At 48.6% G+C, this 27,879-nt stretch overlaps 2 protein-coding genes; both read right to left on the bottom strand.

Moving 5' to 3' along the window:
• Window positions 1-7,242: 7,242 nt before the first annotated feature.
• GSTUM_00008469001 (uncharacterized protein) lies at window positions 7,243-7,885 on the bottom strand. XM_052355805.1 has 1 exon: window positions 7,243-7,885. Exon 1 carries the CDS (start codon window positions 7,742-7,744, stop codon window positions 7,538-7,540), a length of 207 nt encoding a protein of 68 aa, XP_052211770.1. The 5' UTR covers window positions 7,745-7,885; the 3' UTR covers window positions 7,243-7,537.
• Window positions 7,886-26,093: 18,208 nt separating this feature from the next.
• Window positions 26,094-26,991, bottom strand: GSTUM_00008473001 (uncharacterized protein). XM_002840060.2 has 1 exon: window positions 26,094-26,991. The coding sequence occupies exon 1, from the start codon at window positions 26,817-26,819 to the stop codon at window positions 26,493-26,495; it is 327 nt and encodes a 108-aa protein (XP_002840106.1). The 5' UTR covers window positions 26,820-26,991; the 3' UTR covers window positions 26,094-26,492.
• Window positions 26,992-27,879: the final 888 nt, after the last annotated feature.

Raw genomic sequence — 27,879 nt, forward strand, 5'->3', positions numbered from 1 at the left:
ATGGTATCCTACTCGTATCCTCAGGAGCGCAAAAGTGTGGGTGATCCTGGGGGCCGGCGGTGGAGCTACCCCGCACTGTAAAATCGTTGGTGTCGCACAAACGCTTGCCTCGCCATTACCGTACATTACCAGTAACTAGCCACCCCTCTACCACACGGTAGAGTGTATTATTATCGTTGGATCTAGGCATTTTAGGTGATGTTAAACACAGCAGAGGTGGATAAGATCACTGTTTATCAGATGATCAGATCGGAAACTTTGATGAGATGAGATATCACTCCTTGGAGCAAATGCTTCTAGCGCCACCCACACCGCCACCATGCAGAGAGAGAAAAAACATTGACGACCTTCATGCTGTACGAGTACTATACAAGTAGCTACCCCGTTCGGCCATGAGACTGAACGGCTCCGGTACATGCTGTTTTGTTTCCCCTCTACTCTCAAGGAAATTACATTGCTCCACAGAGTCCTTCACGTACTGTACTCGCGTAGTTCCAACATGTCTCAATTTCCTTCGCATCAAGCAAATTTGAACCCAGAATAGAAAAGGGCTACTGCTCTGTAAGAGTGGTTGCATGAGTGATAGCTCCCACAGGATAGCGGTACCTTTCCCTATTAGAACAATCTTTGAAACAGCTCGAACACCATTCTTTATGAGTCCCCTAGGACTATCCCAAACGCGGCTGCAATTCTTGGCCCGTCACACTAAAGGTGCATAAGTTACCCGGACTGTAGCGCCAAACCCTGGCAGCATAATTTTACGAGAGTTGGGACTTGGAAGGAACCATGCCTAGGCGATGCGAAACGAGGAACGAACAAGCCCTGATTTGAAAATTCACATTATCACGGCGAACTTTCGCGAGAAGCAGAATCTATCTTGGCTATGTACTGCACAGTACCGTACAGTTATGAAATCGATCCGATTCAGAAAGTAGGTCCTTCCCGGTCCAGCCTCTTTTCAAGATAATAGTATTGTAACTCCCCTTCCAGTCGTCCGGGATAGATGCGCAAAACTACACAAAAAGAAAGCACGAGATCCCTTGGAAGCCTCTGTCACCTCTTTTTATCTCTGTGGGTATCCAAAAACTCGGCGTAATACTTCGATACTTGAAGAACCCGATTAGGAGAAAACCACATGCCTTCCAAAAAGAAAAAGAAAAAAAATACCCACAACCGGAAAGCGACCTATTATTCCCAAAGCAGAGGGGACACAGAAGTTATTCAGTTCCAGTTACCAGACCAATGAGAAGTATTCAGGTTGCGCACCTGATATTAAGACATCCAACTACGGTATCCCCACCGCTGGCAATTGCAAATCATTCAACTCCTGAGAAGCTGTAGAATATTAGCACACCAGAGCACCCGACCCTTCCCACCAGCAGACCTCGGTTTGCCACCATCGTACGCATGATATCGTAATATTATAATAGCAGAAAGGTCCAAAACCCCCAAAGAAATGCTCAAAAACCCAAACCACCAGCTGGCAATCGGAAAATATCAAAACCTCGCTCAACCGACCTTCTAACACCCCGACTAATGCTCCTGTGAGAAATTTCTGCAAAACTCTCAAGCCGAACACACCATCGCAGGAGCGCAAGCCATCCACCCCTGGAACATCCAGAAAGCGAAACGAGCAGTCCCACATCAGGACATTATATGAAATTCTCGATACAGCGTACACCACACACCCTGTCCAAACAGATACCTTCTTTTCGTTTTTTTCCCCCGGTCGCATCAGATTCTACACTGATACTCCCCGAACAACCATTCAATCACCCTTAGTACAGCTTCTGCCAGCTGCCAGATGATGCTCTTACACTATACAAAACCAATTCACCAAATCACCGGCCCAAATCTTTCGGAAAATGAGGCTCAATGGATGAATAAATTACCGTATAATACCCCACCACCACCGCCTAAACTAAAATTGTAAGATAGCGGCGCGTAATTACCTCCCGGCTAGGAGTGAAAGGGGGAAAGAATATATCATGACTCCCGACGGTGTGCTGTACAGTACAAGGAAGGTTTTCTTTCCCTTTCCTCTTGCTTGCATAAAGGTCGCATCGGCTCGGGGAAGGAAATTGCAGGAGGAAAAGAGAGCAAACTATTTGGCACCATGGTGGCCGTGGTTCCCGGGTAATTACTAGACATGGTGAGAATAGCTGGAATCAATGATAAAGGGTGCAGGTTTAGTTACGATTAGGGGAGCAAGGTTATCCCGCACAAAAATGCCAATGAAAGCTGAGAAGAAAAAAAATGTAAAGTCAATGCAGAAACGCTTCCGGCGGCGAGGCGCTAGGGAGGGCATGAATGAAATTTAAATATCATACGATACTTGCTTTTCCATCGTAGCAATATAATACATGCACAGCACATCCCTTATCTTTCACCTCTCCCACACTTCACACAATCCGAGGGCCAACCATGCTACCTACTTGCAATGCACACGTGTAGATATAACCCTTGACGGTGCCACAACAAAGGAAACACCTCCCAGGATACCTACTCGCACCTAGGCTAAGGCTTTACGGTGAAGCCTGCCGATTTTTGCCATAATTCCCAACAGGATACATACAGCATTCATACTTTTAATTCACAAAAAAAACCCGAAAAAAGCTGGGTCCCAAAACACGGAGATAGCAGCCAATTGCTATTAGTCTAGCCCTAGTATTGCATTGCTAGGTATAGCAGTTTCCGGGCTCAGCGGAACGTTAGCTAGGCCGGTAGGCACGCAACAGCATGCCAGTTTTCCCAGGCGCATTTAAGGGAACCGAAGTCTCTAAAGCTATAAAATGTAGTGAGGTTTCTGCTATCTACTTTCTAGGCGAGACTGACATTCCGCCATGCCCATCTCGCTAACCTAGTGTCGAATTCGGGTTACCGGTAGGCGCTCTAAGGCGGTTCCACGGCTACTCCCGTCCCAAGGTCTCAGATAAGTGAGGATAGATGATCCCAATGCCGAAGAATTATCCAAGAAAGAGAACAGGGTTAGGTCAATTCTAAGAGAATTAATGAGGGACCTCAATGCCTTGCTTGCTTCTTTCCTTTCCCAATGCTCCTCAGTCTTCCTCACCCCCTTATCGCTATACCCCTATCCCGTATTCACTCGGATAGTCTTCCCTGAGCGAGAATGCGCCTTAGCGGTTCCCAAGCGTGAAAACATCCGGGATGGGAGGGGAAGCATGGGAGAGTAACCTACTCCGCGCAGGGGAGTAGCAAAATTGAGTTGCGGTTGGCGGGGAACACGATCAGATCAGGTTCGACCACTCTGTCTTTATATAAATCTATACGCCTGTAAAGTGACTGTTCGATTTTGGAAATGGCTTTTGAGTATTCAAACGTGAAAGTGTAGACCAAACCTTCCAAAAGACTTAATTTCGTCTCATTGATACCAGAGCAGTCTCTAGTTAAAATTATATATGGTCCTGAGGATCAAAATCTGCCCACATGGACAAACTTAAGCGAGATTAAGAGAAAGATCATGATGCCGACCGTAAACTTTGTGTTCAATCCTTAAATTCCTAGCTATCGTAGCAACAGGGCAACCGCCAACCTGGCCTACGCACTGCTCGAGTATATATCTATTGGACTCCAACCGAAAAAGAAAAAAAGTATTAGCGCCAATAATAACTCCGGCTCACGGGTCTTGTTTAGTGAAAGGCTTTAATATCTAAAGTGTTGGCAGTTAGAAATCGAATTGCAGAAACATGCTTAAATTTTCTATTACTGTACGAGATACATTTAGACATATCATATGAAAAGCCGTCAGCCCCTTCTCCTGCTGTGGCGGGGGGTGTGGCTGTTGTGACACCTCCGGTTGCCGAGGTTGTTGCCTTGCCGACCATTGAGGTGTTTGTTGAGCCATCGCCACCTGGGACTGTCTACGATACCTTCTCACGGCTCCCGCTGAGGCTATTGATACGCGGCCGCCCTTCTGTGCTATTGTGTCTCCGCTCGCTTCATCTCCAGTTGAGGTACGGATCGAGTCGCCACTTCCCCGCGATGCCGTTGTACCCGAGTACCCCCGGCGGTCCCGTCCACTACCTGGAGTCTCGTCGAGATCCCGCCTTCTCCGCTCGCTTCGTCCTCCATTGGGGCCCCTGTTGAGTTGTCATCTCCTTGCTACGTACGTGTTTCTGGTGCCTCCGGCCCTGGGGTGGAAGGCAAAGGGGAAGAGAGCCACGAGGCGCCGGATGAAGAGGGATCTGTTGGGGGGAGTGGGCTCAGTACGGGGCTTGGCAGGTGGGGGGTTCCCTGCCGGGTTCTGCGGTTGATAAGGAGCCAGGTTACGGAGGGGCGTAGGGGGTTGAGGCGGTAGACGTGCCCTTGTGACAGGGTGATTACGGGTCGTCGTGATAGAGGACTCTGCGTGTTCTGTGAGTTGAGATGCCCGGTGCCTACCTGATATAACATCCTTGTGGCTCGAGTATGATAATACAATACAATATTTGCCCACAATACCAGTATTCTCTCTACCCTCAAACTCCCAACAAGGCGTACTACCAATACCCCAATAGATCGTTATCCGTACTCGGGTACAGGTAATCCCTTGCAATAATATTCTAATGCGTCGGAAAAAACTCTTTTTAAATTGCGAAAAACAAGAAAACCCCCCCCCTCGTGCCCACTAGAAATTGACGAATCATGGGCTTGGCTATATTCCCAGACTAACTTATACTGTTTTTCCTCCATTATTGCCCCGCCTTCCTCCCCTCGGGAGCTTCGGCCCCAAGAGGTGCGGTTGGAATTAAGGTTCCGTGATGCGGGTTGAGGCCAGGCCTGCATGTCCATCATGGAAGATACATTACCGGTACAGGCCCGATATTCCGACAAGAGATTGTACTGTATATAGATTGTGGGGTAGCACCAAAACATGGCGGAAGGCGGACAAGGGAGACCGGGGCCCACTCCAAGTACTGCAGGGGTGGCACGTTGCGAAGGAGCCAAGCCGAGCCGAAAGAGAAACCGAAAAAATGGTGAGACATAAAAAGTATAGCGCTATGTGGCAACTTCCGATTCGGAAGGGTCCCGATTGCCTTTAAAATTTACTTTTCGCTGTTTTCCAAAATCTACATTGTTACGTGAATGTCGGCAATATTGATGGTGGATGATAGTAGAAGATAGACAGTGCAGTAGTCAGCGGTGCAGTATGACGATTTTCTTAGAACTTGGATACGGAAAGATATGCTTGAGAGGTATGATACCGCACGATACACAACTTCACTCTTCGTTCGTCCACTCAACACGACTAAAATAAAGGTAATGACAGGTGTACGTAAACAAAACACTATAAACACATCCTGATTCTTCCCTAGAGTGTCACACCACCCTCTGTGCCTCCCACGCATGCCCCCATTCCTCCACACATTCCCGTGATGGCAAAGGAAAGACATGTTTGGAAAAAATCTCCCCTGCAAACCCCCGGGGTCCACCGCGTCCCCAAACCATATGTCAGACTCCCGAAATTTCGATAATCAACTCCAATCATCCAACCCAGAGCCAGGCAAACATATTTTAGCTTGAGTATGAAAGGGAAAGGGACTTCTAGCGCTAACACATCGGCCATGGCAACCTAACAAATGAGAAATAAATAATTCAGAGAGTTGCTCTCACTTGTCCAGCGTTCCCTACTGGCAGGCAATCTACAGCAACTCTTCCAGGATCCGCTCGTTCTGGACGCCCTCGTGATGGAGAAAATTGGCAGACCATGATCCAGCGCATGGCCACCATTCGGCTGTGACCTGGCATAGGCGGCTACCCTCTCGAACCTAGCAGATTACGGTCGGCTCTCCTCCCCTGGTGCTGCTTTCGCATGTCAAAATTTAATAGATTTCAGTAGCTTAGTTCGTTTTGACAACGTAAATTTTCAAGCAATACCTGTCGAAGAATTAACAGCAGAGTGTTCTGTTGAGAATTGGCGATCGGGTGTATGGGGTGGACACTGTTTAACTTGATATCATACATGATTCTCATGGCCACCAAGACTTGTGGGGAATATTGGATAGAACGGTAATAAGAGATACGAAGAAGTGGTTAATTGCTTGAGAAACTGGAATGCTTGACTATCTCAAAGGGAACGGCTCAAGACCCTCACTAGCTACCATTGGCAGTGAGACAAATAGGTCGAGCGAACAGTAACAATGACAGGGAAAAGGGGAGTAAGAGGAGTGCAAGGAGGTATCTTCAATAGTGCAGTAGGTCTAGATGTGCGAAGAGGTCTGATGTGAGGAGTAAAAGCAATAGTACAAGTAACACCACAATAGTGCGAGAAATATGCTTCAACAAGACAGATATCTATAGACCGAGTGATCTATGATGATCCGGCAGACAGGAACCCGATCGAGCAATACCCCTGACCCCCCAAGTCGATCGGGTCAGGACGGTCTTGAGCATTACCCGATCGGGGGGCCCCAATTACAAATACCGCAGCGAAAAGGGTGCTGCGCTTCTCTCAGATGATAGTGCCTTTACAATAGATAAGGTTTGTATCACCCCATTGAAGCAGTGTCGGTCAACCACGATAGTAAATCATATTAAATAAACCATCGGAGGCACTGCGACACATTTCCCACTCAAAGGGTTAATTTAAGATACCATTCGGCGCCCAATTCCACCATCTCGGGATGGGTGGGTACTGATTGGAAACGGGGAATCAGGGTTACTCATGCGTTCCAGCCGGTAATGCTCCTGGGCCGTCACGCACTCGGTACTAGGTGGGGGTATATATATCACCCCAAAAGAGGTTTTTACGGAGTGAAGGTTTTTGGAATTTAGCTTTTTACTTCTTCGTTGCTATGGCAGCTAAAAGGGAAGAAGTATGTGGATTTGGAGGTTTCCGTTGAACGGTATGATATCGGTATGGGTAAAGGAATGCTGCTCCTGAGGGAAAGTAATCGCTTCGAGAAAGTTACAGGTATCATATATTAACCCATAGGCCTCGGTATCAACGGAAATGCGAAACTAAGCTAAGTGGGGGAAAAGACCTGTTTGAATCTCTAAACGAGCTTTTAAACAGCAACGACAATCAGAGCGGGGTAACGATAAAGCGGGAAAGTGGCAGCGATTACTAGGGCAACACAAAAGACTCCAATCTCCAGTGCATGATTTTGGAAAAGTGAGGAAGTCTGCTCGCCCTCGTTCAACTCGCTCTGCACACACTATCGCCCCACCCAACTGACTAACCTGTCGAGACCGGAGCATATAAATCGCAACAATTTCATACTCGAACTCCCCCGTCGATCACCACATATATCTGTTGGCTTCCATATATACCTTCCTTGGTTCTTTGCATGCTCCCGTGCTAATAAAAGAAAGACAGGTTTCATAAAAACTCCAACTGTTCCTAACCTCCGTTCCATTCCCTCTTTTTAACCCTCCTGCATCGCACTCGGCGGGAACATGATTTGCTTCCACGAACGCGTTAATACAAAGCGTATCTCTGAAACTTTTATCCGAACAATCGAAAGATAACCTGAGCACGCGGGCAGGTTCCAAGCATCACCCACGATTTCTAACACCAACCCCTTACATCCTCCACCTACCCTGACAACAAAGTGTGACTACCCAAATCCTCACCATGGAAATCCCCCACTTGACCCCTACTGCTTCCATATACCCACTGACGGCAGATTGCGTCCGGTCTCTTTCCCGCACCATTTCCCTCATCATCTCCGAAAACGCCTGGCGGGGAGGCGACCAATTTGCGCACGACTATAGGCGATGACGCGAGACACCTGATCCACATTGGGATTTCTCGGGGCCCTCCCCAGCGTTTCTCGAGTGGGAAAAAATCCCGGATTGTCGAGGCCGCATGAGATAATCCATTTCGTGCAGGGTAGTAGCGGAATTAAATTATATTTAGCAATGGGTTTCAATGGTTTATTATTATCCTGGCACAAAGCGGGTCATGCTTGAATAGGGCCCTCGTGATCTACCAAATTCGCTCAAGTGGGGGTATCGCTCGATGTACTTGTGTATGCTCAATCATCCTCGCTCACCCTCTGTATATTTTGTGAAGTGACTAATAGGATTTTGTAAAGAGTTTTTGAGTATGCAAGGAAAAGAGCGTAAACCAACTTCTCTAAAAGAGTTAATTTCACCTCATTCGTACCGGGGTGGGGGGGGATTGTTAAGGGTGGCGGACTACCAAAATCGGTCAAGGTGCCCAGAGGTGAGTGATGCCGAGTGATAGCACATGATGCCGACCGTGAGCTTGGTGGTACAACTCCAACCGATCGGAGTAGAGCCAGTGACTCTCGCTCACAGGTCTTGTAGTAATTGCGTTCATTAATTATTAGATAAAGTGTTGGCAGTTGGAAAGCTGCTTGAACCCCCCGTTATATTTCGACGTATGAAAGTAGCTTTAGCCGCCCCTCTCCTGCTGTGGCGGAGGGTTGGTGGGTACAGTACTGTACTCGCACTGTGGCGCCTCAGGTTGCTGAGGCTGTTGCCTTGCCTACTGCTGGAGTGTTTTGTTGAGTAATCGCCTTCCTGGGACTCTGTTTTCCTCACAGCTTCCGTCAAGGATAGCTTCATCGCCGCCTCCCCGCGGTGCTACAGTATTATGCCTCCACTTGCTTCATCTCTAGTTAAGGACCGTATCGAGTCGCGACCTCCCCACGATACAGTTGTGCCTCCGGCGGTCCCGTCCACTGTGGGAGTCTCGCTGAGACCCCCATCCCCGGGCCCCACCCCTCTTCTGGTCGCTTCGTCATCTATTGAGGCCCCGATTGAATCGTCACCACCCTGCGATGTACGTGCCGACGGTGCCTCCACTCCTGGTGTGATGGGGTGGAAGGCGAAGGGGGAGAGAGCCAAGGTGTGCCGGGCGAAGAGGGAATTGTTAGAGCCAGAGGCCTTGGTGGGGGACTCGGGTGATGGGGGTTCCCCGCCGGGTTCTGCGGTTGCTGAGGAGCCAGCATCTGCGGTTATGGAGGGACCTAGGGGTTTGAGGAGGTGGAGGTGCCCTTGCGGCAGTACGGTTATGGGGCGCTGTGGTGGGGAGCTGCCTATTCTGTGAGTTGAGATGTTCGGCGCTGGTATGATATAGCATTGTTGGTGGCCAGGGTGGCAATGTTTAACGTGATGTCACATTAAATTATCACACCGCACCCAGGTTTCTTGTTGTGATCGTGGGTTGGGAGACGGTATTTAGCCATGGTGGCTTGGGGGGGGTGTGGGTGGGTACCCCTGTGGCAATGATTTATTATTTGGTGGGTTAGGGTTACCGCTTTTACGCCGTTCGGCGATATTAGTATAACATAAATTTTTAATTAAATTTAGTGTAGAAAAGCCGATCATAATCGACCAGACTCCAGCATAGGGTCCTCTCGCTTAGATCGTGCTCGAGAATAATCCCCACAATCTGCTCGAGCACACTCGTGTCCACCAATACTAGCCGCGGTGGAATGCCACCGGTTGACGCTTGAGCAAGAAGCCGAGCCCGGAAGCTCCGGGGGCCTATTCGTATTCCTTTCTGGTGATGATCGGGGAGACCTTTTGGGGATACACGCGACAGCCTTGGGGCAGCCCAAGGACTCAAATGCAATGGGAAACTTTGATGGCTTCTAGGGATTGTTGACAATGGTGGCGTGAGTTCCGGCTCTCGAGATGTTCTGTGAGGCGTCATGGTGGGGTGGGGGTATGAAGAAAAAATAAGTCCTTGTGATATGGGGAGAGGCAATATTTCTCAAGATAAAAGGTTCGTCAGCGAGACGGGGAAAGGCATAAATGAGAGCGCGCGGAAGGCTATGGACCTTTACAAGTACCCCTTCCGGAGGGGTGAGAGCTCGTTTGAATTGCCCGTATGGGTGGGTAGGCGATACTAAGCGAAGAAAGGATCCTTGAGCCAAGAACGGTACCTCGAGCAGACTACCGGGCGATCACGGTCTATACACTCTATCCCCCTCTCATAGGGTCGATCTAGAGTAGGGCGCAGATGGAGTCAAGGATTTCTCCCTGGATGTGCCTTCCCATAACATAAAAGCCTCTCCTCCGAGCCCTTCTTGTATAATGAAAACCACTACGATGCCCGTTCATGACCGAAAGCGACACCGATGATTCCAGGTTTCATAAGTCTTGTGACTATCTAATATTCACACCTCCGGACCAGTCATCCATACAAAATCCCAGATCTCCCCCACCCATCTCTGCCCGATATCACGGACTTGACTAAAGTCTCTACCATGGAACCCGTCGGGGAAGCAATGGCGGTATTCGGGGTCAATCGTCAAGGTAATCCGGAGTCTAACGGGGCGTTGTCGCTGCGCCAAACCTGAGGGGACGACAACAGAGAACTAGGTGTACATATCCTTGTTATGATAGCAGCGCGCTGGGGGCATGTATATAGTGGGGCGATGAAGGGTCTAAGTTACTGACTGGAAGCCTTCCCGCAAGCGACGGGCGAGAAATTTCAATTCTTGTGGGCGTTCCCGGCTTCATGGTCGGTATTTAGCGTCTAAAGTAGGCGACTGGTTTTCATCGTTCCCCTCGCAGGGCTTCTGCACTTGTTCGCCTGTTCTCGGATCTGAACTCTCGATTGCACCTTTTATTCTCTTGCTTTCGTGGTTGCAGCTCCCGTGCATCGTCTCCGAGGGCGTGTCCTCGTCCAAGACCTGATAATGTTACTTATAGGATTATTTGAAGGTGCTGATAGAAGGACTAGGAGCACAGTAATCTTCGGCGATACCCTACATTATGCACTGCTATCAGGCATGTAGTTTACCGAGTTGCCGTATTGACGACAAGATTCTACGAAATTGTATGCCAAATGTGTCAGGCTTCGGTCACTGGGGTATAGCGATTGAATGTCACATTATTGCGAAGCGATAAAGTTCTGAATTTTCCAGTACAGGAGGAACAGAAACACCACAAGCCGTCGACAGCTGACCCACACAAAGTCCTGCATCCTCATATAAATACCATACGCCACTCCAAAGCAGACTCCGAGGATAGAGGGCAACAAAAGGTACGAAAGAACCAGCATGGCTTCGAGCCAGTAAACGTATTGAATGAACGGGGGGCCTCCAACCAATAACCTATGTTTAAATTTGAATTTATTACGCAGTTAGCCAGACATGTAAGTATTCGCTAAAGAAAACAGGACACGATACTTACCAGGCGTCAGAACGGCAATTCGGGGCAAGGCGGTGCCCTAGGTGGGCAAGGCGTGCAGATCCGGCGTGTCCTGGATACAAAACTTGGGCGGAGTCAATAACGGACCACAAGAGGAGTAAGAATAGTAAACTGGAAGGACTCACACGCTATAAAAAAAAAGTTAACAAATATCATGTGCTGACATGGTTAGTAGGAATAAACCCATAATACCCACCTTCTGTGTTGCCCAAATGGTTGTGAGGTTGGCTGCGGGTTAGTAGGAGACGGGGGAAAGGGGAGCAAAATCTTTACTAACGAGCTGTAACATAATACCGAGAGAGTATTAGTTGTGGCTCGCAAGAGAGGGTATAAGTCAGCGTACAAACTAAGACAGGGGAGGAGTAGTTAGTTAGGCTTCAGGAGAGGTAACAATATGGATTTTCGAAATGCTTACATCCTATCGGGGAAAGCGAACACGATTCATGAAGTTAGTATGTAAGTTAATCGAGGACATCAACCAGAACCCCAACACTTGTCGATCACATACAATCTATAACGGAGGGATACAGGGATCAATAAAGCGGAATCAGCAGAGGGAGGGGCATGCAGGAGAGCTTACCGCCTGAACAACTCAAGAGGCAGGAAATTAGCAACCGTGTAGTCCAAAAACCATGGCTACCATGGTTCACTTACTTTCTATAATGCTCCGCGAGCTACAGGTCAGAAACTGCCCTAGACCACAACTGTGCTTGACCCTATTCACTTACACGCTACAGAATTCAGCGAATGAGGAGTCAGCAATTTCTTCGTCTCAGAATAGTGGCTAATCATGGTGACTTACTTCCTACAACATTCAGGAAGCCGTAGGTGAGCGATTGCCTTGTCCGAGAACTGTGCTTGAGCCTGTTCACTTACATTCTACAACATCCGCGGATTGAGAGGTCAGCAATTGCCGCGCCGCAGAACAGTAGCTAATCATGCTCACTTACCGTCTACAATATTCAGCGAATCACAGATCAGAAATTGCTTCGTTCCAGAACCATGGTTGATCGTGTTCACTTACAAACTGCAAGATTCACCGATTCAGAGGTCAGTAATTTCATCGTCGCAATAACCATGGATGATCCTATCCTATTCCCTTACCAACTGCAACACTCAGCAAGTCAAGAGTCAGCACTTGCTCCCCTCCAGGGACGGTAGTTGATCCTGTTCGCTTACCCGCTACAATAGTCAGCGAATCAAAGGTTAGCAATTGCTTCGTCCCGGAACCGTGGATAATTCTGCTCACTTACAATCTACACCATTCGGAGAGTAAAAGGTCAGTAATTTCCTCGTCCCAGGCCATCGTGGATCCCGTCGACTTACATTCTACAACACTCATTGGGTCAGGGGTCAGCAATTTCTTCGTCCCAGAACCGTGATTAATCGTGTCCACTTACATCCTACAAGACTCACCCAGACAGAGGTCAGCAGTTATCTCGTCCCAGAACCTTGGTTACTCTAGTTCACTTACCGACTACAACATTCACCGAGTCAAAGGTGAGCAATTGCCTCATTCCAGAGCCGTGGTTGGTTCTGTCCACTTACATCCTACAGCACTCAACGAGTCGGAGGTCAGCAATTGTCTCGTCTCTGAACCGCGGTGGATCCTATCCACTTACCGACTACCAAATTCAGCGAGTAGGAGGTGAGCAATTGCCTCGTCCCAGAACCGTGGTTGATAATGTTCACTTACACGCTAGAACATTCAGCGAGCCAGGGGTCAGCAATTGCCTCGTTGCAGAACAATGGTTAAGCGTGCTCACTTACCGACTAGAATATTCGGCGAATCAGTGGTCAGGAATTACCTTGCACCAGAACCGTGGCTGATCCAATTCACTTACCAACTACAACATTTAGTGAGTCAGGTGTCAGCAACTACCTCGTCCCAGAATAGTGGTTGATCTCGTTCACCCACCATCTACAACATTCGGCGGGTCAGAGGTCAGTAATTGCCTCGTCCTAGAACAGTGCTTGATCCCGTTCACTTACTCGCTACAACATTCAGCGGGTCTGAGGTCAGCAATTGCCTTGTCTTGGAACCGTGGTTGATCATGTTCGCTTACATCCTACAACATTCGGCGAGGCAAAAGTCAGCAATGCCTCATCCAAGAACCGTGATTGAACCTGTTCACTTACTCGCTACAACATTCAGCGGGTTAAAAGGTCAACAATCGCCTCGTCCTAGAACCGTGGTTGATTCCGTTCACCTACACTCTACAGGATTCAACAAGTCGGATGTCAGTAATTGCTTCGTCGCAGAACGGTGGCTGATCCTGTTCACTTACTATCTACAACATTCAATGGGTCACAGGTCAGCAACTACCTCGTCCGAGAATAGCGGTTAATCCAGTTCACTTACTCCCTACAACATTCATCGGGTCTGAGGTCAGCAATTCCCTCGTCCTGGAACCGTGGTTGATTATTTTCACTTACTCGCTACAACATTCAGCGAATCCGAGGTCAGCAGTCTCCTCGCCCCGGAACCATAGTTGATCAGGGTCACCTACATCCTACAAAATTTGGCGAATCCGAGGTCAGTAATGTCTCGTCCTAGAATAGTGCTTGGTCCCGTTCACTTACTCTCTACAACATTCAGCGGGTCCGCGGTCAGCAACTGCCTCGTCCCGGAACCGTAGCCGATGTTCACTTACTTCCTACCACATTCCGTGAATTAGAGGTCAGCTATTGCCTTGCTCTAGAAACGTAGCTGGTCCTATTCACTTACATCCTACAACGTTCGGCAACTCAGTGGTCAGCAATTTAATTGTCGCAATAACCATGGTTGATCCTATTCCCTTACCAACTACAACACTCAGCGAGTCAGTGATCAGCAATTGACTCGTCCGGGAACCGTGGCTGATACTGTTCACTTACAATCTACAACATTCAACGAGTCACGTGTCAGCAATTGCCTCGCCGCCGAGCCGTGGTTGTTCCTGTTCGCTTACACTCTATAACATCCAGCGAGTCAAGTCAGCAATTGCCTGGCCCCCAGAATTATAGTTGATCCTATTCACTTACTCGCTACAAAATTCATCGAGTCAGAGGTCAGTAATTGCCTCGTCCTAGAACCGTGGTTGTTCCTGTTCACTCACCAGCTACAACGTTCAGTGAGTCCGAGGTCAGCAATTCTCTCGCCCAAGAACCGTGGTTGATCCTGTTCACTTACCTTCTTTAACATTTAGTGAGTCGGTGGTCAGCAATCGCCTCGCCCTAGAACCGTTGTCGACTCTGTTCACTTACTTCCTACAACACTCCATGAGCCAGAGGTTAGTAATTGCCCCGTACCTTAGTCCGCTTGATCCAATTAAATACCAGCTAGAACACCCCGCATTTCGCCATTAGCCGCCACCTCCGCCCCCAGAGCTATTTACCGGGTTCCATACCTCCTATATCTCCCCACAGATCAGTAAACCTCATGCCCTCATCCAGTGGTACTCAAAGCGCCAACTTACACTCTACACTCATGGGTCAATCCGGCGTTAGTCCTTCTGGTCGCCCAACATCCCGTATACCGATCACCTACCCGCTATAGTTGGCAAGCTTATAGCGTTAGCAACATGATAAAATGGACGCAACATGACTCGTGGTTTCTGCTCGCCTTCTGTGTAAAACCGCTCCTGTATCAGCTCTGACTCCCCTGAATCACATTAAATTCACTTACCGTCTGTAAAAAATCATCGATCTATTGTCAGTTATGCACTAGTCATTTCAAACCACAAGGCAGCTTCACATGCAAGATATTATACTCCCTCCCACATATATACGCCCCGACATTCCCCTCCAGCAGCATTGCGGTAATGCCCTCGTCTCGCCGGAAAGCTGCTATGTTCAATGCCGTGCCATACCGTTCGCATCGGGCGTTCACATATCCGCCCCCCCGCAATACTCCATGAACCACCGCCCCTAACCCTAACCACGATGCTATCATCAAATGTGTAAAATTTCTGGGGCATGTATCCCCCTGGTCCATGGCGAACCAGTACACCTGTAACCACGTCTGAAAGCGTTTCGATCCAGCCTCACAAATCAGTCGAGTAAACTCGAATAATCGCGTCTGCTGTTCCCCGGAATGTCTAAAGTGATCGGCCCAGTTTCTAGCTGCGTAATCAAAAAAATGATATTTCTGGAGATAACCAGGAACCGGGGGCCTTGCGCGGAAGCCGTGAGTACCCACCACTAATGGGTCGTTTGCAAAGTCCTCGAGTGAAATATAAGAGATGCAGATGTCAGCCAATATAAAGTTTGATTCCTCGGGGCATAGGGTATATTGCCAGTTGCCTAGGCCGGGCAAAGATCCCTTAAGCAGGAACTCCCTCGCGGTTTGGTGAACGAGGTATATTTTCGAATCAATAACTCGCACAAAGAGTCCGCACAAATTTTTCACCATCTTTTCGAACCCAGCCAGATTCCCGATGTCCTTGGTTGACTTGAACTCCCGCCTGATTCGGAATGCGATGTTCATCTCTTGGAGTGTAAGAGGCCTCGCTGCCGCCACCACGATATTAAGGATTCGTCGGGCTTTGTCGGGGCTTTTACTCTTATCAAGAATCCTGGTGTATAGTTCTGCTATATCGGGTGGTGCGGTGGAGACAATCTCGGTGAAGGCCTCCGGTGATCCATCCTCGCTATTCCGCAAAATATCAAGAACAAGAGAAACCCAAAGGAATGTCCGATCGGCGGAAGATTCGAGAAGATTTCGCAAATATCCCAGCCCCCCGGGCTGTTCCCAGTATGACTCTAGGTCTTCAATCCCTGCTTCTATGACACGAGTAACATCGGCAGTGGTAGCGGTGACCTCTTCCTCCCCTTTCAACCTGATGGTGGTTGCGGGTGAGCCTAGCTGTCTCTCGATCTTGTGGTAGGGGCGACTCGTAACTAGAAATTTCAAAGGAATATAAGAAGTCTCTGACCCAGGGAGATTGGTGGCATGATGGATAAGCCGGGTTAAAGTCCCTTCGTCACACTCGTCCAATGCATCCACCACACAAATTACATTGCCGCACCCCCCCTCAGCTACCACCCTAACCAAAATATCCCACAATGTATCGACCTCCTCAGTAAATCCCTTTCCTTTACCCTTAAACGCTCCCTCGGCGTATCTGCAGAGGGCGTTGTTCCGCATAAAAAGTTGGTGTAGTATTGCGCAAAGGGCAAATGTTGCTCGCCTCTGTTCATCGCTGTCATCTTTGAAGAAAAAATAGCAAACGATGGCGTCCGCTTGTCTTTCCAGATGCTTTACCAGGAACGACGCGATGACAGATTTCCCGCAACCAGGGTCGGCCGACAACCAGAGAAGACCGGACCTTTCCTTTCCCAGCCAGTCCTTGTACTTGGGATGTGCCGTAACCCAGGTGCATGTTTTCTCCGCTGGCTCACGAACCCGACCTCTATGCTCCTGGTATTTGGAAGTGTATAGGCATTGCAAGATTTCACCATGCTCCCAAGACGGGTCCGTGTTCCCGTAGTTGAAATTAACGGTAGTGTTGGCGGAGTTGATGCTATTGTTGGAGTGAACGTTGCCGCTACCGTCACCGCGAATGTTACTGTTGGCCACAGAGCGAGAACCGTGGCTACTAATATCAACGATATAAAACTCCAACAGATAAGAATTTAAGAGCTTACCCCTCACTTGGAGAAAAGTGCTCGGAGCCCGTGTTTGACTGTTGATTGCCCATGTGATCGATGTGTGCTTCAGTGGAAAGAATTTGTTTCTGCCGCGCAGGGATTGAATGTGTTCTTTGATATTCTTAAAGACGATATTCAACTAGGTCTGGGGGGAATGGAAGAAACAGAAGAGCTCGGAAGGGTGGCGATTATCCTACCCACAGGAGTGCAAAAGTGTGGGCGATGGTGCAAGTCAGCGGTGGAAGGAGCCCACACTTTCAATCATTCATGTCGCACGAGCACCTCTCTCACCACTACAGTACGAGTACCCAAATATTATTCCAGTCGCTGTCCTTAGGAGCACATACACCACCACCACCACCATGTAGAGAGAAATAAACATCACCCACCCCGATACAAGTACTGTAACCACAGTTTTTGGCCATGGGACTGAGTGGCTCTGTAACACGCTGCTGGGTTTCCCCGCTATGATACCAGTAATAAGATTATTTTGTTGTACGAGTACTGTACAGTCCTTCATGTACAGTACCCCAGTATTTCCAACATGACTAAATTTCCTTTGTAAGGCGAATTTCCTAATTCTTCGCAAGAGTGGTTGTCATGCATGCTTCAAGGGCACACGGGCGCTATCCCAAGCGAGGTGTCAATCTCGGCTCGGCACGAGCACCTATTGTAAAAGTCATACCGGTAGGAGGTGTCAGCGAACAGATGAATCAAAATCCCTGTTTGCAAGACACTTTGCGGGTGTGGAACTCGGTGAAGGAACCAGACCCAAAGCGAAACACAGCCCGGCCCCACGAGTACTCGTACTCCTCCAGTATGAAATGGAGCCAATTCATAAAGTGGACCCCGCCTGTTCGAGGCTCTTTTCGGCCAGGTTATCAATATAATAGTATTGTACTCGGGTGTACGTGTAGTGCCGCTATTGCGTGCGATTGGAGTTTCCCCACTTCCAATAAAGTTGTCAAGAATTGGCACAAGTTATTATCGGTATACCGGTACAGTACTGCCCATGCTGAAGTCGCGCCACAGGGCTGATCGGTGGTCTTTCACCCCTCCCGTATTTCACACTATACATATCAGCAAATTACACATAGATAGAGCCCTTGCCAGAGCTATGATACCGTAAAGGAAGCACCTCCCAGGATAGCCTACATACTCGAACTCAGGCAAAAACATATAGCCTTCCTAATTCCTATAATTCCCCCGAAATTATACATCCAACATCCATAGTTGCAAAACATGATTGACAAAAGAAAAAAAAAACTCCCGAAAAAATAGGGTCGCGACCCGCCAAGGCAGCAGTGGATTACTATTAATTGGGTGTTAGTATTACGGCCCTATTTACGGCTCTTTCCTAGTACGGCGGACCGCTACATAGGCTGGTATGCACGCAACCGCAAGTCTGTTTTCCCAAGTCTTCTTAAATGAATTGAACTCTCTGAAGCTGCAAAAGGTGGTAAATTTTCTGCCATCTACTACCTACTCCATTGCTCTCTAAGCGAGACTGACATTCCGCCATACCGATTTCTCCAACCAAGTGTCAAATTTGGGTTAGGCGCTCTCGGGCGGCGCGAACTTCCTCTACCCAGCCTATGGGGGGGGGGGCACCTTATCGCTATCCCTATTCGCTCATGTCGCCTTTCCGAGGCAGAGAATGCGCCATTCATTTTCCTGTGCCACAATCACCCACAATTGCGCAAATAGCCGCACCAGCATTAGGTCCCGATTCCCCCCCCCCGTGAGCCAAAAACTCGGCAACTCCCGCAGGCGGGCGAAATGTAAGGAAATTTCTACATCCAAAACACCGGAACGAGCAAAAACATTCCTTGTATCATACTCGCACAGTGATAAAACACTATACTACATGGGGCTCAGCGAGGCTTGGCAAATATCGCCCGAGTATTCGAGTACTTGTATTTACTATTGGAGGAGTACAGTACAGAGTATGGTAGTCTAGATTTGGTTGATTCATACTATACTCCTACTGAATTTTGTGCCAAGTCTCGCTAAGCGCTCTTGCTGTCTACCAGCAGCGGGCCACCCACTACCGGAGCCAACAACACACTCGAGGTCTGGAATGGGACCTTGCTAAATTTACTATGATACCCCCGCCAAACTCCACACTACTCGGGCAGAACAGACTACCAGCAACAGCTGCCACATAGTAACCAAGTTCCGGTGCTAAAGACTGCTTAGTGAACCAAACACCATGGAATGCTTTTTTAAACCGCGATAATTAAGAATGCTGATGCAACGGTCACTCTGATCGCTAGCACACGACTTTGGGGTAGGTGTCGGCTTCTCTCATTCTCATTCAGCTCCCTCTCCCCCCGCTCTATCGCTCAACTCAACTAGCTAACTAAACGGTGAAGGCAGGAGAATATTAATGAATTTCAACAAAGGGATCATCCCATCTTTCCATCCATCCCAACACATGTCCACGGCCGACCATGCAAGCCTCCCCTCTCCTCCACTGACTCCCACGCCAACAAAAGAAAGGCAGATTTCATAAAGACTCCTACTGTTAGTAGCTTCCATCCTGCGGAATCCCATTGATCTCCCATACCGTAGTACTGCCTCTGACGGGTACATGATTTGCTTCAGCCAAGTGCCTCATTGCTTCCCATGGATGTGTTGATCCAAAGTTCATCTCCGAAATCTTTATCCGAACGAGGAAACAACACCCTGTGCATACCGAGCAGCCTCTGATTCCGGCATACTTACTGTATTCTCAGTACGATATCCGCGATGGCTGCATGAGCTGTGTTGCCTAGCCTGCTAGCGCAAGAGCTGCTCTGCGAAGGGTAAGGAAGGCCCTCCTTCCAAGAAACTCTTGACCCTCCCTCACTAACCGAGCCCTCTATGGCCGATAACCTTGCAATGACAGCCTGCACACCCTAGAGTTCCCAGTTGCGCTCAGGGTCACACAATTGAAGAACTTCGGAAGCGCTCGAAATAGTGCCACCACAACCACGACCGAGCTACCACTGCCCCTGCAGATCGGTATTCACCAAAAACTACATAGACGCCCCCCACAAACGTTTGTTGCTGGTAAATATGCCAGATCCAGAGTTTATCGTGTTTATCCGGCGTACAATATAGCGCTCCTTTCTTCGTCAATCCTTGCACAGTTTAGGCACTTCACAAGTACACCCGACCCTCCTCCCGATTCTAGGACAAGTTGAAAATGCCCTACCCAACTACGGTATCACGCTCTCCCATCCCTACTCATTTTTTCTTCTTTCCCTGATTTCACCTGGCTTTCCTCTTGTTCTCATTTCCGGAAGGCAGCATTGTGGGCTCTTCCGACACCCGAGGAAGTAGAGTACCCACTGCAAGATGCAGAGCTTACAGGAAAGATAGAAGTGTTACTCTGACCTAATGTATACTCGAGTAATCAAAATGTGTCCACTATATACCAGTACTTCCCCCACCCGCCCAGCTCGCCGGACTACTCCCAACGGATCCAGCGAGTGATCGTCCACAACCCACTTGCCACTCTGAATGTCCGGAAAAACTCCACTCAAATTGCGAAGGCAAGAAAACTCCCTTCACACTCGGTGGAAATTGAGAAGGCATAAGCTTGGCCATATCCCCAAACTTCCGTGGGTACCCCAGCACCAGGGGGTGATGTTGGAATTAAGGCGCGCCGAGGCACAATGAGGTCAGACCCGCGTGTCGAGTCCACGCAAGCAAGATAAATTACCTATACAGACACGATATTTTGACAAGATATCAAAGACAGGCTGTGGTATAACGCCAAAACGTGGTAGCAGGCTGATACAGGCAGGCCTGCCTTCAGGAGCCGGGCCGAGTGCTATAGGCGTGGGACTTCGTGAAGGAAGCAATCCGAGCTGAATCGAAACGAAAAAGAAAAAAGAAAAAGAAAAAAAGCGAAATAAAACGTACAGTGATAGCTATGTGGAAATATCGGGCTCGAAAATGATCCCCGCGTGAGAATCTACTCCTCGTTTCGGGGATCCGCATTATCACGGCGAACATCGGTAAACATGGTTTGGCTCGGCTGGACAGGGACTGGTTGCGGCGCTAACATGTCGGCCTCCTGGATGACTCGACCAGTTGAGAAGAAATATTCAAACAGTGGACCTCACGTGTTCAAGACTCGTTTCGACCATGCTACCATTAGTAGCGCTCCTTCCGCTGGGAACGGACGGCAGCAGGATCGTGAGGATCCGACGATCGAAAGATCGGTTTCCCCTTCCAGCATTTTGTATATGAAGGGGTGGAGAATATTTCTGTAGCTTTTGTTTTCTTTCTATTTTTATTTTGATAAAGGTAAATTTTGAAGCGAAAATTGGGAAATAATTAATAGTAAGAGCGTCCCGTCGGAAACGGGTTATCGAGCATGAGGAGACTGACAGTTTTTAAGTTAATATCATGGTGATTAACATGCATACCAAATGTTGAAACGACCGAGGTTGTATATTTTAGAAGGAAACAGGGGGTGCTCGACTATCTATACACGAAGGAACCAGCCACTAATTTCCCAGGCTTACGCGGCCCTCCGTGCCAGATATCGTTCACCACAATACGGGTTGACGTACCACTCAGTCTACCTGTAGCCACCCATTTCAGATATGGGAGGACATTTCAACATCAAGGCAGGAATATGTAGGTCGAGTGATCGATCATGATTGCCCATACTCAAACTTGATCAATCAGGTCAGGAGCCTTCCGAGCACGATCTGACCAAGCGATCCCTATCATGTTCACCACTAAAACTGTGGTGAAAAGGTTACTTTTTTCTTCTTCTTGGAAGCATGTTTTGTTGGAACGGTTGCTGTTTGTATCATCCTAAGCTACAGCGGTATATTTATATTGTCCATTTGAAGGGATCGTGTGGGATGCTATTCGTTCCTCAAGTCCCTCATTTCAGGTTGTGGGCGGTTGGCGACTGGAAGCCGGGATTTTGATTTACTCATGTTACAAGTGATAAGGTTCCGGAGCTGTCGCGTGGGCACAAGTGCGGGGCAGAGGTAGATGTTTCCCTTTCCAAAAGTGGTTTCACGGTGTAAAGACTTTTGGAAATCTGCTTTTTTGCCTTTCCACTACCGTCGTAGCTAAAAGTGGAGGATTGTGTGTTTGGAGATTGTCGTTGAACAATAGCGATGTGACAATAAAAAAACACCGCTCCCATACAGAAGTAATGACCGCAAGTAGCTTGCAAGTATACTATCTCATGTGCCCCAATATCAATAGAAATACCAAATCAAGCCAAGCGAGAAAAGACAGCTTCAAATTCAGGAACGAGTCCCCTACCAACCTAGAAATCGGGGCGGGACTATCTCAAAACCCCATTCCTCAGATATCCCAATGGACCCACAACATTTCCCAGTTGGCAATGATGGCAGATCGCCTCTCCGTATCCATCTCCTGCATTTCACTGATTATCTGTGAAAATTCCCGACAGAGGCAATCTATTTGGACAGGACAAAGTGGGGGGGGGGGGGTAGCAGACATCCAATCGCATCAGAATTTCTCGTGACACCTCCGGGCATTTGTCAAGCGCGAAAAAATCCCGGATTGGCGGGGCCGCATGAGAGAATCCACTCTGCGAAGGGCAGTAGTGAAATTGAACTGTCGTTGGTGACGGACGCGGTCATATCAGGCTCCAATAGGACCATTGTAATCCGCCCGGTCTGCTTGAGCACCACCGCACTCGATCACGCTCGTACGTTGTGCGAACACGCCCGATCACCCTTTCTGTTTTTATGTCTATGAGGTAACAAATAGGATTTTGTAAAGAGTTTTCGAGTATGCAAAGAGTGTCAGCTAACTTCCTAAAAGAGTTAATCCCGCCCGCCCCCCAAGACCCTTCCTTGAGGCCCCGACTGACCTCCCTTCGACGTACGTGTTGTTGGTCCCTCCGGTCGTATGTGGTGGGGCGGGGGGCGCGGGGGAGAGAGCCAAGCGCTGGACAAAGTGGATTCGTCAGAAACAGCGGCCTTGATGGGGCGCTCGGGTGGTGGGGTTTCTCGCCAAGTTCAGTGGTTGATGGGGGGAGCCACCTCCTGTGGTTACTGAGGGGCGTAGGGGGTTTGGGAGGTGGAGGTGCCCTTTTAGAAACCAAAGGGCTAACCGGAGCCAGGACGATACTGAACGACGATGAAACGACGAAACGGCGATGACTATTATAAATGCGCTGTGAAAACTCTGCCCAACCAAAAGCGGGGAAGTTCACCAAGATCGCCCCGCAACTCGCTCTATTCAACGACTATCTATCTCCCGCTCTACGACTCCACTACTCCACGACTCTACGGCTCTGACTAAACTAACTGACAGGAAAAGACAGGAGTATAAATAAACGGCAAAGATCACCTATCCTATCCTTCCCGTGATCACCGCATACCGGCATCTCTAACACCTCCCACACTCATCTCCATTTTGTTGAAGCTTCTAGATTGACGTTGGTCGATTGAGATAGATGTGGAAGTTTCAGGAGTCTGGCGAAGAGTTCCGATATTCGATAGATCAGTATGATGGTTGAGAGATTGACAGGAGATTCTCCGGACATATCTTTCCTTTGTTATCATGGGAGTGTATGGAGGAAAGGGTAGCATGCTTGGAGAGATACAGATAGGTGTGGTGATTCATGGAATGATGGGGATACGTTGTTTATGTTTTACTTATACACCTGTCTTTACTGTTAGTTTAGAGAAGAGAGAGCGAAGCAGTTTTTGCCTTATCATACATTTTTTGTGCACGTCCTACCACAGCCCCCACATTGTCCTTTAGTGTTTTTCCCACCGCTGCGCAAGTCAGTCATTGACTGTTATACTCCTCCGTCACAAGACATTTCCTCGGTGCGCTCCCATGCTATCAATCGTGCTAACGAAAGAAAGAACAAACAATAGACTCTTCAAAGACTCTCCAAGTTGCCTTCCGTGCTCCCATTGACTCCTGAGCTCCCACTGCTTTCCACGCTCCCGTAGTAACGAATGGAACATAGTACAGGAACAAAGACTCCCGACGGTCTATAGCTCCCTTGCCGTTCACATCATTTTCCGTCGGAAGCGCTTTTCAAAAGTGCACCACGAGAGCCTCCGCCCCAACGGGCGGGAACGAACAAACGGCCGGCTCAGGGAACGTACATTGAACATGCAGACGGGCAATATACGGACAGGTAGAGATGCCGACGGAGTGGTATGCCGGCGGACAAGAGAACAAAGTCATGAGCATGCCGACCAGCATCCATGATTTCCAACAGGTCCTTCCTCTGTTAGCTTGGGAGAAAGCAACTAGGTGCATCGATGCCCAAAGGAGATAATACGGGGTGGAAAATGCATATGTGTGAGGATCGGGGGATAGGAGAATGCCTTGTAGCGATTCATATATACCCCCCTCTTTACCGTTTAGTTAGTGTTAGAGAGTTGAATAAAAACGAGCGGACTTCCCCACTTTCCCAAAAGTCTTGCGTTCGCGACCAGAGTGGCACAAGTATTTCGGCTGCATTACTAATCATCGCCGATTAAAATGCTGGTCCCTCCCGCAACGCCGCGACAATACTCGAGCAGTCTACCCTTTGAAACTATGGTACTTCCTTTCTCGCGATTTTCTCTCATTTGTTCTCCCTCTGCTTTTATTTTCCAGTGCCTTTCATATATCACCGACCTTGGTTCCATTTCGTTCTCGCTTCTGCCAGCAAAGGAGGCTCCTCCGATACCCAAGCGACCCAGCACATTGAGAGCCTTTGAATTTTATGCGAATCACAAAGACCGATTAATACCGAATATAGATTAGACTTCCCGGCAATAGAGTTTACCTCCTCACACCGAGCGCTACTAGCAGCTAGGCCCCTGGCACTGAACACATTACTTCGGAAACCCACCGCCGCTCTCGATTGACTCGACTCCCTCGTGGTTATAACCCCCGCTATATCACCCCGCACACCCTAGCACAATAGGAAAAGCCGCTTGATTGAGCCAAACACTTCTACTCGTCTAATGTGGATTAGATTCAATTACAATACCAACTTAGCCGCCAACATTTAGTGCAACTCACGCAATTTGGCGGAATGGCCGGTGAGGGTGGAGAATCGAAGAAGGGTTTCTAGTCACACTAGTGCGCAAAAAAATGTATCTGAAAATCGGATTCATAACTCAACCGCGAACCACTCAATTCAAAAATGAAAGGAAAGGAGGGAAGTGGCGAAGAACATGTAGCCCTGTCGCCTCTCTTATCAAGATAAATTACTAAACCGGAGCTGTTGGAAATGCTGCTGGACATGCTCACAACTTACCCAGCATACTCCGAACCTGCCTGACATGTTTAGAACATGCGTGACATGTCCAGAAGATGCGCGATAGCCGGAGATGCAACATATCTGATATTCCACACCTTCATGCTTACCCGTCCGCCCACCCGATTATCTGTCTGTCTGACCGTTTGGTTGTGCGCCCGTCTGATTGCTCCCTTGTCAGTTTGTCTTCCCAACTATCCATTAACCTACCCAGCACTTAGTCCGCTTGCCTGAACCACCGACTAACCCTATCGCCGGTCCCTTGTTATTCGCCCACTTGCACACCGGCCTGCCGCATCATGTCCCAGAGCGGCACGGCAGCACGGCAGAGGGAGCGCAGAAGGAAATGGGATTGTCTTTGCTGGGCCTGAATTTCATTTGTAAACGCAGAGGTAGTACGACGGTGGGGGTGGTGTCGGCGGCGGAAGTGATGTCCGCGACTGAAGTAGTATGGTAGGGGGAGAGTTCTTTATAGTGCCTGTTCTTCTGTTCTTTTTGTTAGCGATGAGGACAAGCTGAGGAATGGAAAACTAAGGGGGTCAGGCGAGGATCAGGAAAGACATCTGTGGAGTTCGGTGGAACGATGGGAGAAGGCTTGATGATCGTTTATTTATACCCCCGTCCCCCACATGTGTTAGTTAGTTGAGTTGAGCAAGCGAGTTGAGAGAGTGTGTGTCTTCAAGAGAGAGAAAGGAAGTGAAGAAAATTTTGTTACCCCTCTTTTGATCGTGCCGAGTCGCCTTGGCGTTTCGTTTCGTCCGAGTGATAGTATGTGATCACGATCGCAGTGCCGGTGTTCGCGGTTTTCCTGCTCCCGAGTCATAGCTGTTTATAAGAAACTGCATTGCGACGGACACTACCAGGTGAGGCTCAAACATGAACCCCCGTAATCTAACCAATTCGGTGGAGCGGTGACTGCTCGGTCGTGACGGTGTATGCGCGATCATACTCGATAACTCTATATGTATATATGCTAGTGAAGTAACAAATAGGATTTTGTAAAGAGCTTTTGAGGATACAAGTGAGAGAGCGAAAAAACAAACTTTTCTAAAAGACTCAATCTCGCTTCATTGATACTAGATCAGAGTATAATTATATATGGTGCTGTACTACCACAATCTTCCGGGGTGGCCAAATGAGATTGAGACAGAGAGGTAGGCGGTGATGCCGACAGTAAGCTTAGTGGGGACTCCAACTGAACGAAATAGCACCAATAACTCTGTCTAACTGGTTTTTGAGTAATTGTGTTTAGTAAAAGTGCGAAATTGTTCATAGTTGGAAATTGGATTGAATAAGGATGCTTGACTTAAATCTTCTATTATCATAGAGTTTGACTGACTTTAGTTGGCTCACTCTATCTGTGGCGGAGAGTATTGTGGCGGTTGTCACACCTCCAGTTGCCGAGGTTGTTGCCCCACCCACTGTTGTTTGTTGAGTCATCGCCTTCCAAGGACTCTGTTTTCCTTCACACATATTCGTCGAGGGGATTGCAGTGCCGCCTCCCTGCGGCGCTACCGGTATTGTGTCTCCCACACTTCGTCTTTAGCTGAGGCCTGGATCGAGCCCCCACAGCGCCGCGATGCCGTTTCGCCTCCGGCTGTCCCGCCCACCGCCCGTAATCTTGCCGAGATACTGCCTGCCCAGGCTTTGTTTCTCCTCTGGTCGCTTCGTCTTTCCCCGCGCCCCCGGCTGGCCTCCCTGTGACGTACGTGTTTATGGTCACTCCGGTCCTATTGTGGCGGGGCGGAGGGCGTGGGGGAAGGTAGTCAAGCGCTGGATAAAGTGGATTCATTAGACCCAGCAGCCTTGGTGGGGGGCTCGGGTGATGGAGGTTCCTCGCCAGATTAAGTGGTCAATGAGGAGCCACCTCCTATGGTTACGGAGGGGTATAGGAAGTTTGGGAGGTGGAGGGTCCCTTGTGGCAGCAGGGTTTTCGGTCGTGGTGATGGGAATCTCTGCCGGTTCTGTGGGTTGGGGTGTTCGGTGTCGACATGATATAGCACTACTGGCGGCCGGGGTGGCACTATTTAACGTGTTATCACGTTAAAGTACTTACGTTTTTTGTTGTGGTTGTGGGTTGGGAGATGGTATTTAGCCGTGGTATGATATCATAGTTTGGAAGGAGGGGCGCGAGGTGAGTATATCTACGAGTACCGTATTTACTTGTATAATCCACTATCTCCGCCAGATGTCCAATCTCCGTGTGCACAGACAAAGACCCCTAAGAAGGATTAGTGTTTTCCTTACACGGCAAAGCCTGAGGGCGCTGACTGTGTTGGATCTTATTAACTGGTATTCGCAATTTTGTTAACCTACCAAACTAAACCCATCGTGGGCACAGGCAGGGATTGGCGGAGATAGCCTTGCATATGGAGATAGTGGATTATACGAGTAAATACGGTATGGTATCGTAGTGATTTATTATTATTTTCAATGTTCTGGGTTAGGGTTACTGCTTGTATGCCCATCTGCGATATCAGGATATGATATTAGAAAGTACTGTACGATTTCCCATTTACCGGTAAACCCCACGGGATCTATGTCAATAATAAACGTACCTGATAAAGACATGTTTGGCAACTCTGCAACTGTTCCGCTTTGAAACGATCACTTTGTATTGGGAAATGGAAGCGGTTGTATCCACGCATGCAATTGAAGAACTTGGCATGGGTCACATCATGAAAGAGGGCACCAAACTTTTAACCCTTGATTTTACCTCAACCGTCGCAGACCCCTCAAACAGAGAAATAAATAATACTAGAAAATTCCAAGCATCGGAGAAGTATATGCAGTATGCAAATCATGCTCCGCATAGTGGTTCCCCACGCCCCCCCCCCACCGCTTTCCCTCCC

This window comes from Tuber melanosporum (assembly GCF_000151645.1).
Source record: "Tuber melanosporum whole genome shotgun sequence assembly, scaffold_47, strain Mel28".
Lineage (NCBI taxonomy): Eukaryota > Fungi > Ascomycota > Pezizomycetes > Pezizales > Tuberaceae > Tuber > Tuber melanosporum.